This window comes from Acromyrmex echinatior, chromosome 6, assembly GCF_024713525.1.
Source record: "Acromyrmex echinatior isolate Ae372 chromosome 6, ASM2471352v2, whole genome shotgun sequence".
Classification (NCBI taxonomy): domain Eukaryota; kingdom Metazoa; phylum Arthropoda; class Insecta; order Hymenoptera; family Formicidae; genus Acromyrmex; species Acromyrmex echinatior.
The window spans coordinates 10,353,470-10,366,975 of record NC_141857.1 but is presented as its reverse complement, the minus strand read 5'-3'; the positions used below and the strand labels follow the sequence as shown (position 1 = coordinate 10,366,975).

The 13,506-nt window shown below is 28.0% G+C and overlaps 3 protein-coding genes and 1 pseudogene across 6 annotated transcripts in view; 2 read left to right on the top strand and 2 right to left on the bottom strand.

The window, feature by feature from the left end:
* Window positions 1-98: 98 nt before the first annotated feature.
* Window positions 99-13,506, top strand: part of LOC147909399 (uncharacterized) — a 29,957-nt gene continuing 16,549 nt past the window's right edge. For 2 of the 3 annotated variants that reach the window (XM_087407129.1, XM_087407130.1), the window contains exons 1-2: window positions 99-342; window positions 10,219-10,270. In XM_087407129.1, the coding sequence (XP_087263255.1) occupies window positions 99-342; window positions 10,219-10,270 (296 nt within the window). The remainder of the gene's footprint in view (window positions 343-10,218; window positions 10,271-13,506) is intronic. The other variant, XM_087407131.1, reaches the window with a different exon arrangement.
* LOC105148581 (uncharacterized) overlaps window positions 229-13,506 on the top strand; it is a 53,025-nt gene continuing 39,747 nt past the window's right edge. Inside the window, exon 1 of the mRNA XM_087407120.1 lies at window positions 229-355. The gene's annotated coding sequence lies outside the window, so the exon portion shown is untranslated. The remainder of the gene's footprint in view (window positions 356-13,506) is intronic.
* On the bottom strand, window positions 2,708-10,206 carry LOC147909400 (uncharacterized; annotated as a pseudogene).
* LOC147909398 (uncharacterized) overlaps window positions 10,664-13,506 on the bottom strand; it is a 33,901-nt gene continuing 31,058 nt past the window's right edge. The window contains exon 3 of one of the 2 annotated variants that reach the window (XM_087407126.1): window positions 10,664-11,519. In XM_087407126.1, coding sequence (XP_087263252.1) covers window positions 11,358-11,519 — 162 coding nt within the window. In that variant the 3' untranslated portion in view covers window positions 10,664-11,357. The other variant, XM_087407127.1, reaches the window with a different exon arrangement.

Genomic DNA, 13,506 nt, shown 5'->3' with positions numbered 1-13,506 from the left:
GGCGACGGCGCCCTTCACAGCGGCGCATCTCTGTGAGGTGGCGGCAGCAACGACGGGGTTGAAAAACGCTGCTGCGGCGCCCGAGTCCAGCCTGCGCGATGACAGGGGTGATGGCGGCGACTGCCGTCCTTTCTGTGTATTCCATGCACTGGCGACGCCTTTCACTTCGATATCCGCCGTCACCGCCGCTGTCGCTACCGTTGCCGCTGCCTCTATCGTCGACGATGAACCGCACGATACGCGACCCTCCGTTGTGCGCGGTCTGTCTCGGCGGGTTTCCGCATTTTCCTGGAAAGAGAAGAGAAAAGGGAAAAGTGCATCAGCGCGATAGAAGCGAAAATGGTGAGCGAAAATGGTGAGCGAAAATAGAAAATATTATATAAAGGGAAAGAGATCTTCAGAGTTTCCTAAGATTCAAAATTTCGTGAAAAAATGAATAATAAATAAATAAAAATTTAAACGGAAAATAAGAATCGAATTATAAATTAAGAAGAAAATCGGTTATATTATATATTCGATATTCTGATCGAATCGTATATGTACAATTCGAAAAAATTGATCTATATTCTTTTGGTAAAATAATAATATTAACATTACATGTTTCGGCTGCAAAATCGAGCTTTCCTTAGATGTTCAATAGTTATGACGTAGAAAAATAGATTACAATAAAAACAATAAACGTTGATGAGGATAGAATGTCCAGTAAGCCATGAGTAATTTCCAGAGCGAACATAAGAGATTTGTTTTTTATTGCTGTGAATTGATGCAATATGTGTTTGTTTCACTTCAACTTATTGCACCGTGTGCACCAGTTCAGAGAATGCAGCAATAAAAAACAGACCAATATAAGCTCATAAAGCGGTTGACCGAAAATCACCACTGTGTGAAAAATCAATTGGAGATTCGATATGATCCATGATATACAATTTCACATTCTAAATACATCGCAAATTGTAAATAACGACATGTAAAAAATTGTTAAAAATTTTTTTACGTAAATTTTGATTTGAAGAAATTGTCAATCTATATATTATAATTTATTTCAATCCACAAAATTCACATCTGTGGTCGCAATAACAGACAGTATATGACTTTTTCATTTTGATAAAATAAGATCATCACCGTAAACTCGCATTTTAATGAGCTAAATTTATTCGAGTGTGTAAAAGGACTAAAAGAGAATACAATTTTTACTTTTTTGCGACCGGGGATTAATTTATTTATACCTTTTATATATTTTTCTTCATGAAAATTGAAAATTGTAAGAATGACGCTATACTTAAGGAAAAATTGGTATATTGAAACAAAATTAATAAAATCCTATAATTCATGTTGTTATGAAATCACTGTTAGTTATGTTCAGTAATTTAAAAACTATTCAGAGTTATTGATTTATGTTTAAATTAGTTTTAATTAAAATCATCCCATATAGCACAGAAATTTGCAGTAACATTGCAGAAATGTTGCAATATATTGCAGATTGCGCTGTAATATCGATACAACATTGTAGATATTAGGAATTGTACTACAATATATATTACGGCGAGATTTTAAAAATCTTACAGCATTGTTATAAAGACATTAAAAAATATTTTAGTTTTTGAATAACTTAAAGGAACTTAGCTTATTGGTTACCGCGTCGCATTTTACCGCGTAGCAAGTTTCCACGTCCAGTGTGCGGGAACCATTAGGAATTATAATGTTCGTTAAAATATTTGTTTAAAATCTTGTCGCGGCCGCGCAACAAGATTTTTCAAACTTTATAATCAGCTTTCATAATTTTTTGAAAATTTGAATTTAAAAAATTCTTTGAATATTGCAAAGAAAATAAAATAGAATGCGTGGAATTTTTTATTATTTCCATTTCACTACGCAATAAGAGTAGGATTGTAGTATACACGCTTATTAAATATATAGTATAAAACTAGCATAGATATATGGCATATACATACATAAGCTAAACTGTTCTTACATGGTAATGTCATTTATGTGTATAATAAATACTACGTTTTTACTATGTGAGAATAATGTGAAACGTATTTTATACGTCAAGAAATAGTTGATAAAAGATATGAAGACATAGAATTTCATGTACGTATATAATACAAATAAAGATAGTATAATGTTCCACTTAAATAAATGTTTTTTAATGCGTTTATAATTTGCGAAAATTATCTCTTTAAATATCATATTAAGAGTAGGATTTAATAACCAAGTATGTTACACTTTTTAAATACGTTAATAAAAGATTGAGTATATATTAGATTTATACGCTTTCACCGCCGCGATGTTTGAGTGATAAATATATTTTCTATCTGACACATCGGGCGCAATTAATTAAGATTTATTAAAAACCTATTTTATAGAATGAAAAACATTTAAAAAACATTTGCGGAATTAGGATTAAAAAAAGGATTAAAATTCAGGTATGATTATTTTAATTTAATCATATCCGGATTTCAATCATATTCTCTAAATGTTTTTTAAATGTTTTTCATTTCATAAGTAAAATGCATTTCTAATAAATCTTAAATTAATTGCGTTCAATGTATGAGACAGAAAATACGTTTACTATTTACTCAAATAACGCCGCGGTGAAAGCGTATAAATTTAATATATGCTCAATCTTTTATTAATGTATTTAAAAAAGTGTAACATACTTGATTATTAAATCCTACTCTCAATACATTTACGTTATTTAAAGGGATTCTTTTCGTAAATTATAAATGCAATAAAAAAAAATTTAGTTGAGCGTAATATTATACTATTTTTATTCGCATTGTGAAAGTACATAAACTTTTGCTATTCCATGATCTATTTTTCAATGTATAAAATATGTTTCGTATTATGTGTATGTAGTAAAATGCGTAATAAAACCTATTATTATAATACATATAATAGAGTCCCGAATTTAAATATCTAAACTTTGGCAGCATGTAGAGGATCGATAAATTAAGAAAATTGCCAAAAGTATATTCATATATTAAATGAAATTATAATTTAGTAACCACTAAAATTAATATGAATAAATATCTTAAATGTAACAAATCCAAAGTTTCTTAAGTCAAAAAAAATAAAAGATGTTTCAAGTACAGATAGTCAATTGAAAATAGAGACAATGCGAAAAGAAATAAAACGATGTAATGTCTCCTCGGTGTTATGAGACATATCGATATGTCTACTAGTCTATGTTACTAGTTTAGCTGGTTCCGACAATTATCATATGTCGAATCATATGCCGAATTCGCCATCAGGTAAATCTCACTTGTAATGTTATAACTTTAGTTGCATGCGCGTTCCTCTTGCATTCTGACAAGTGAGATTTAATTGAGTTTTTGCCTGTAATATGCACAAAATCGAAAACATGTACTTTATTAAAGTACATGTTCATAGTCGCTCGTCGCTCATATTCAGCAACAAACGAGTCATGTGATTTCATATGCTACTAACCTCAAATGTCGCTCATATAAATAGCAGTGATAAATTTTTTACGGTAATTATATTAATTGTGTTATGTAAACTACTGTAAAATCCAAAATGTCATATCAAAAACGGTATTACGATTGGACCTGTCAAGTTGATGCGATTGTACATAACAAAAATAAAGCGAAACTACAGCAAAACAGACTAATAGCAGTTGTAAGGATTAATGAATACAAATTTAAAAAGAAAATATAAAAAAAGAGATTTTGGGTTGATCCTTTATTTGAAAGACGACGGGAATATGAATTAAAAAAAAAATTATTAAAAAATTATCAACATAAATAACCAGTTATATACTTCCATACACCCACGAGTCGAAATATTCTTATCGTCTATAATCATTTCACATATGCCACAAGTATGTACAACTGCCATCTAGAAATTTCATGAAATTATCACAAATAATAACAAATAACATTTAATAATACAATAATTAAATTAGTATAATATATTGAGCGATCATAAAGAAAAGTCGGTATAAATAAAATTGGAAATAAAAATCAAAATGAAGAATTTATTAGGGGTGTATCAATCATATTAGATTCAACCTTTTTTAAATATGACAATTTTTTTAATAAGTATTTGGTTTGCCAATGGATTCATCACTTTCACCCACATTACCGTAAAATCTAGAAAATGTTTTTTCGAATAATAATACTATTGTGCTTTTTTATTATCGTTACGTGGATGACATTATATTAGCTGTTCATAAAGAAATTGATTTGATTCTCGATATGTTCAACTCGTATTATAATAGGATTAAATTTATAGTCGAACATTATGGTCATAATGGCGTAATTTTTTTGGACGTGAAATTAATAATAGAAGATGGAAAAATTATCTTTAACATGTTTAAAAAACCAATAAATTCCGACAAGTATTTTAATTTTAATTCTATCCAATTTATCATAAAAAAGATGTTATCATTGGTCAATTTGACATTATATCTGTCACATCCAAAATTCCAAGAAAAAAATATTCACCGATTAATAGAAATATTAATTAACAATTGTTATCCTTTAGATATAATTTTCGTCATCATCATCAACAACAGAAAAAAAATCTTATTCTATCGATTCAATACAAAAAAATGATGTCAATAATAACTCCACAATCACACACACATACACACACACACACACACACACACACACACATACATTTTTGATAAAGTTTTTGTCATCGCATATCTCAATAACATATCAAAAAAATTTAAGTGTATATCTGATAATCTCGGTTTATAAGAATCGCTTATAAACCAACGAATAAACTCAATAAATTCATTAAAACAGGAAAAGGTCGTCTTAGTAAAGAAGACCTTTGTAATGTTGTGTATAAAATAAATTGTTTAGATTGTGAATCATCATACGTTGGTCAAACAAAAAGAAAACTTAAGATTCAGATTAAAGAACATAGAACAGATATTAAAAAATATCCTGAAGCAATCAGTTGTCTGATATCAATTTGATCATGAACACAAATTTGATTGGGATAATATTATCTTGGATTCTGAACATTCAATATATAAAAGAAGAAATGATACATATTAAAAATTAATTAAAAATTAAAGATTAAACAAGCAAAGTGACATAGAGAGATTATCAGACGTGTATTTCCCTCTATTGAACAAGAAATCCTTCATTCCTATTCCTTAAATTTTCTATTTTATATCTGACAAATGAAATACTCCTTAAAAAAAAATAATATTTTTCTTTCAAGGTGAATATCGTCGGAAGTATAAAAGATAGAAAAAAATTTTTTAAACAAAAGTTGTAGGTTTCAAAAGTTAAAATTTAAAGTTATAGATAAAAAAAATTTTGTTTATTTTTTTGTTTAACAAAATATCTCCACCACCCATAATTTTCTTAAATTTTCAAATTTTTTTTACCAAATTAAAGATTATTTTTTTACGAATTCAATCATGTGTAATAAAGTTATATTACAATATATCATTTTCGAGAATTAATTATTAATGCTTCGTATATACATAATCCATGCTCATATGCGTAAGTAATTGTTGTCGGAACAGTAAAATATATACAAACTTGAAAAGATGTCTTAAGTAAAATTTATATAGTTTTCTATGCTTTATTATATATGCTTTGTTATGTATTTAAATTTTATATACAATATATATATGTATGTATATGTATTTTATAAATATATAATATTTTTAAAACGAAAAAATCTCCTGGCATATACCACAACGCTTTTTCGTAGCGAAAAATTTTTTTTTTATATTTTAATTATGCAACAATTGGAAAAATAAACGTTTCGAGCTTAAATTAGGTCATTTTCAGTATTACGAAATTACAAATTCTGAAACAATTCTAATACAATTCTGAATAATATGCATATAATACAATATCGCAGAATAATATAAAGAGTATAAAATGCCGAGTTATAAATTGTAAGAAAAATTTTTCAAATGATAATGTTCACAAGAAGTAATCTTTGCTGAGTTAAATCTTCAAAGAGAAGGTAATCGAATATAATGTCATATATAATCTTGTTAAACTGTCTATTGTCAAATTTCAGTCAATTAGTCCTATCGCTAGTCCTCTTTGGTTATTCATATAATTTCCAGATTCTATGTGCAATAATTTTTATGAATCAGGATAAACTTGTGTTAACGAATAGAATATCAAAGACTGTAAGTTGATACAGTCTCTGATGTTCTGATATATGTTTTCCTGCAGGTGTTAAATCTGAAATAATATTAGGACAACATCCAGTCCATGAATCGCGAATAAAAAGAATACTATTAGAACCAATGTTTGGAAAATAAGCTTCTTCTAACCATATTTTAAAATGATCTGTAAGAAATATAAATGTAAAATTAATAACTATTTTACGACTGTTATGAGATTCTTAAATAAAATATAAAATATCATAAGAATGGCACAGAGATTATAATTTCATTATATTATTTCGTTTATGCAAATTTATATTTACTTTTTAATAGTAAAACAGTATCTGAAAATCTGTTGTGAAAGGAAATTTATTTAAATATCTGAAGTCATTTTACCAGATTTAGATTTTACAATAACATTTATTGGTATAAATAAGATCTTTTGTACTCTTGGTCCAAATATACCATTAGTTTCTTTTAATACAATAAATAAAGGTGACAGCAAATTTCCATTATTATTTGTTGTATGGTATATGAGTATGGTATATTGTTGATTGATATAAATTGCACAATACACGCTACTTTCTTTATTTCTTGATTCAATGATCTTCCAGAATGAATTTCCAATTGGAAACCACTTTGATCAGAATTAAAAACATTTTCAGATCCGAACTGTTCGATAAGTGGTTTCACTGTTTTCAGAAAATCATTAGCTGTATTTTGCAACTCAACGGAATCTTCTATTGTTTTTCTAGTTACAAATTTCGTAATTTTTCTCGAAACAATTCGGTGAAACTTTTTGAATGTTGATACTCAACTGTGAGATGCTTTAAAAATAGGATTCAAATTTCCTATTTCTTCTTGAGCTTGTAAAGCTCACCTTTGTAGATCGATATCATGAACTATGAATCCTGATTCAACAGCTGCAGTAAATTTATCATATATAAATTTGGAGTAAGATAATTTTTTCATACGATTTCCGCCTGATTGTTCTTCCCATCGTCTTGATTGATGTTCAGATGAAACTCTTCTAAATTTATTTTGCACTGATTTTACCAGATTCCTTTTGTTGTTATTTTTTTCATTAGTTATATAATAATTATTAATAATTTCGCAATTCAGCCAATAATTAACAGCTTGTCTTTTATAAGAACTATCAAAGTCTGCGTCATCATTTGAACATTGAAGATCAGAATTTAAATTATTTTCACTCCATGCTTCTTCGTCATCTTCAATTATTTCAGAATTATGTAGTTTATAAGGTTCTTGATAATCGAGATTTCTTCTCTTATTTCCAACCCATTATAGTGAAAAATGCTATCCAACAATAATTTTTGTATATGTTCTTTTAATTTTATTTCTGCTTCAGTGACTGGCGTGCCTATTAGATATGCTGAACTTATAAAAGTCTTTATTTTGCTAATAAAAATCTAACAACATTAAGTGGATTGATAATCATGTCTAAAAATGTTAAACTTTGCTTTGTATCATAATATAAAAACAATTTAACAAATTGATAGATATGATTATGACAGAACGACTACACTGACTGAACGTAAAACTGCTATGTGAATATTCTTATACTGTCCATTTATTATAATTATCTTGAATGTATATATGAATTTATATTGTACAATTATTCCTATCATTTATTCCAAGAAAGTTATCTTTTCTTTGAAAAATATGTTACGACTCTGATACGTGATACGTGATTTAGAAGGTTATTTTTTATATCTCATTACACATGACGATTCAGACGCGAGATTTTCTTTTCAATTTAAATATATATTAAATATAATTATATAATATATATTTTTATATATTATACTTAATATATATATTTAACTTTATACATATATTAAATATAGTTATTAAATATATATATTTTCTAAAATATATTTTTCTTGAGGCTTCCACGGATGCTTTCTATATAAAGATTATGCGTTTCGCGGGTTTTCTCCTATCAGGCTGCTCCTCACCCTGATGAAGTGCAAGGTTCACGAAACGTTGGCATTCCAAGAATGGATCTGGACGTGGAGAAAACCCGCGATAATTCAATGTATATTTACGATTTCTTATAAATCATGACTAGTAAAAAGCTGTCTGTAAAAATATCGTATAAAGGTATAAAGACTTAAAAATAGATCTTATAAATCTTAGTAAATCGAGAATGTATGAATCTTATGTTACGAACCTTACAATTTTGTTTAAAATTTAGGCATAAATATCAAAGAAATAATAACAGGGTTAATATGTATATATATCTTAAAAATATTATATATTTAGAAAATCTAAATACATATATATACATATATATATTGTATATAAAATTTAAATATAATAAAGCATAGAAAACTATACAAATTTTACTTAAGACTTACTTAAGCTTTTCAAGTTTTCATATATTTTATTGTTCCGACGACAATTATTTACGCATATGAGCATGGATTACGTATATACGGAAGCGTTAATAATTAATTTTCGAAAATGATATGTTATAATATAACTTTACACATGGTTGAATTTATAAAAAAAATAATTTTTAATTTGTTAAAAAAAAATTTGAGAAAATTTAAGAAAATTATGGATGGTGGAGATATTTTGTTAAACAAAAAAATAAACAAAATTTTTTGTATCTATAACTTTAAAGTACTTTTGAAACCGTACAACTTTTGTTAAAAAATTTTTTTCTATCTTTTATACTTCCGATATTCACCTTGAAAGAAAAATATCATTTTTTTTTGAAGGAATGTTTCACCCCTTAAACACGAGTTAATGCACGTATAAAATTATATCTCTTAGATTTTCGTTTGACAACATATCTCATGAAGAATCAAATCGATTCCGAACAGTTATGAACCTTCTCTTGTTAGTATATAAATTATAGCACAGACAGACAACTTACAAAGTACACTTAGTATAACAATCTCATTCTTTATCATACATTTTCAATGATGATCCTGCTAAAAATTTTAGTTATGTCCAGATAAAAACTATACGTTCACATCAGGATAGACATGGGTAAAATCAGTCTTTATCTGACATAAAATCCATCCAAGTAAATATTAAATCTGATTATATAAGTTTCCATTTCATGGTACATAGATTGGATTCTCAGATAAAAATGTTGTCTATTAATATCCGCAATTCTAAATACGTTAGGACATGCGTAGTCTTCGGATTTCATATACATTTCCGTGCATTATATATGACTTGTATATGACTATATTTAGAAATTTTATGCATTTCATCCATGTAGTATAATATTTTTATGCGGTTATATTTAGAAATCCAAGACTCAATGTTGGGTGATAACTGCCCAGCCAATTTTATTTTTCGAAATTATATGAATACGCTCGAAAATCCGTGACTTGTAGAGAGCAGTTTTAATACGTATTTCCGCGCATTACTTTTACGCGGTTATATTTGGAAGTTCAAAACTTAAGGACGTTCTCCGAAAAAATCCATTTTCTTTAGATTTTTCTGACTTACAGAATAAGCTTGTTTTAATGTTCTGAACATATGTGCTTTAAAATTCAATATCCGGAGTGGGATTAAAAATCAAAATATTCCACTTTAAAGTTGAAATGTTTAAAATATATATATACATAAATATATATATATATATATATACATACATATACATAGGATCCCTAAAGCTTATTCAAAAGTGGTCTTTTTTTTATTCACTGTGAAAAAGTTTTTTTTAACAATTTTTTGAAACAATGAGAGATAAAACTTGATATCACAAGGAATAATATGAAATTTGTCTGAATATGTATGAATAGCTTCCGACACATGTCTAATAGATATCTTTTAGAAATGTCTTAAAAGACATCTTTTAAGAGAGATCATTTAGATATCTTTAATATATATGTCTATTACAAAATATATATATATATATATATATATATATATGTATATATATAATGTTATAAAGAGAATTAAAATTTATATATATCCCAGACATAAGACCAGTATATTTTATATATGAGTCGATAAAAGCACGCGAAAGGATATAAATGACTGATTTGAATTACGCAGAACTTTATTAACCGCGAGCTCGCGTGTCGCGGTTTTTCATTATTTCCTTTTTCCGGTAGCGGATACATTGATGGAGCTCGGGATCGAACCTGCAGATTATTTTTATTACAGGTAATCCTTTAATTCTTTAATTAAAATTTTTTAATCGTTAAATCTATTATATGATATTGCTAGATCTATCTATATCGCATATAATAATTAGATATATATTAAATCTTTTGACTTCACAACTAACCTTAACACGTATATATAAAATTTTTATCGGATATATTTGATAAATATATTAGGTGTTGGAATTAATTCGTAGCGTTTTTTAATGAAAGAATGTTATTTATTTCACATGAGCATTAAAAAATACATTAATGAAAGTACTTCCCATCACTTGTAAAACGCTACGAATTAATTCCAACACCTAATAATAATAAATTACATGTGAATATACATATATGCGTATTTTAATTTAGATTATATTTACTAAATGTGTCCAATTATTTATTATAAAAATTTTGTATACGAGTTTAAAAAAAGGTAATTAAAATTTTAATAAAATTTATTCGCTTTTGATGATGATATATATCGTTTTCATCAACCTTACAGTTTATATTATATATACGCGGGCGAAATAATGCGTAAATTTCATAAATATTTTAATTTCTCTTTTGCTTATATCCGATATGAATATGGCTTTGATGTTTGTCAATTTTTGAAAGAATTTTGTAACCTAATTAAATGTAGCGTTAATATTAGAACTCGCATTAGATTCTTGAAATCATGTATTAATCACAATTTAGTTCCGCCACATCTTAAAAGATATACTAATATTAGAAATTTAAATTTGTTTAATAGTCTTTCTTCAGAAGACTTCAGAAAATTCAGTTTAACAATGTGAAAGCAATTTTGCAATTGGAGTTGAAGGATTCTTACAGACATTTGCATTTTATTAGAATGAGCATCGTTGATTTTTCCATTAAAATCTACTATGTTTTACCGGTCTCCATGGTTTGTGAGTTTTTCAAATATTTAGATAATATTAATAATTTTTACTTTTTTCAACATACAAGAAAAATTGACAAGAAGATTTTACGGAAAGGAAAAGATTTTAAAGATAAAAAAGCAAATATTAAGCCGATCTCTTACTGTTGTGCTTCGAATAATGAATTGCTTAATAAAATTACACCTAACAAGGTTAACAATGACATTAATATAAAAAATATAGAAAGGATTCACATTTCGGCTGAATTGTTTGGAGATGCGGCTCCTCTAGATGTTTTAAATAATAAATGGTTTCTGAATTTGAGCAACGTTGACATTCCTTTAGAGGTCCAATGTTTGCTTCAGTTGGGGGAAGGCTTTGGTCTTCCTATTAACAAACATAATTTTGATAGAACATTGATAGAATTTATTAAGAATATTGAGAATAATATTATTGGCCGTCGGAAGAATATAATTAATTTTGTTAGAAACAATAGTGTTTCAATTATGGATAAGTTTCGGAATGATTTTCCTAGGAACGGCTCGAATGACAAGTTGTTGTTCGATTGGGTCAGGACAACGAAGTTATTTGTAAAAAATCATCCTGAAATATTAATTTCCAAAGCTGATAAGGGTAATGTCACCGTTGCTCAAAATAAATTAGAGTACATATCCAAGATGGAATTGATACTTTCGGATAAAAATACATATGAATTAATAACTAAAGATCCTACTAAAAAACTTACAGGTGATTTACGTAACTTGCTTGGTAGGTGGAAAGGAAAAGGATTAATAGATGACTTGACGTATCGGAGGTTGCGTACGACTGATGGGGTCATTCCTAGAGCTTATGGTTTGACGAAGATATACAAACAAAACTATCCGTTGAGAATTATTGTCTCATCGTTAAATAGCCCATTATATAATTTGTCATTATTTTTGCATAACATTATTGCAGATTCTATACCGGAGACGCCTAGTTTCATAAAAAACAGCTATGATTTGATTAATAAACTTAAAAATGTAAGGCTGGAATCAGATTCTGTTTTGGTTTCCTTGGATGTAGTATCCCTATTCACTAACATACCTATAGATTTGGCATCTGATAGTGTGGGGTGGGATGCTATATCTAAGAAAACTAAGATTCCTTTGAACGAGTTTTTGATAGCCTTTCGTATGGTTCTGAATTCGACAGTTTTCATTTTTAATAAAAAAATATATAAACAGATTTTTGGGACCCCCATGGGTTCACCTTTGTCGCCTGTTATTGCAAGTATTGTTATGCAGGATTTTGAAAAGATGGCTATTGGAATGCTGCCTTGTCGTCTGTTGTTTTGCTACCAATACGTCGATGATATTATCTTAGCCGCTCCTTCTGAAAGTATTTATGATATTTTGGATGTTTTTAATTCATTACATACTAGATTGCAATTCACCATGCAGATAGGTGATGGAAAAATAAGTTTTTTAGATACGATGGTGATTATCGATGAACGGAATCTCATTTTTTATGTATACCGTAAAGCAACCTTTTCCGGCAGATTTCTTAATTTCCATTCACACCACCCACTTTGTCATAAAAGAGGTATGATTTATGGAGTCGTGGATAAGATTTTTTGTTTGTGTCATCCGAAATTCCAACAAAATAATTTGATTGACGCTATTAAGATTTTTTTACAGAATGGATATCCGTTAAGTTTTATTTTTTCGACTATTCATAATAGAATAAAATATCACATTAATAAGTTTAATAATTTGAATAAGAATAAGGATGACACTGGGAGGAGGTTCTTTACGATTCCATATGTTAATACGATATCCGAAAGATTTATAACCTACCTATACCTATTGTTAATATGTTTAATTGTAAATTGGCTTTTACTATTCCTAACACATTGAGAAGTTTTATAAGGAGAGGAAAGGATGATTTGGAACACGTTCAGAATCAAAATGTGGTTTATAGAATATCCTGTGAGGATTGTGATGCCAGTTACGTTGGCCAAACTAAAAGACAATACCAGATTGCATGAACATGTTTCTGATATCAATATAAGTTCAAAATTTCCATCAGTGATTTCCAACCATCGTATGGTGGAGAATCATAACTTTAAATGGGATAAAGTGGAAATATTAGATATAGAGTCTTCACACAACAAAAGGTTGATATCAGAAATGGTCCATATTAAAAAACAGAAGCATGGAATTAATAGACAAAATGACACGGAGTCTTTGCCGGATTTGTATTCTGACATTATACATTCTCTTTCTCCTTTCTTCTAACATCTTCTATTCTTTTCCTTCTATTTTTCCGTTTTCCGTTCTCGATAATGTTTTTCTGTTTGACATTTCGTTTTGTGACATCGTTTAAGTCAGAT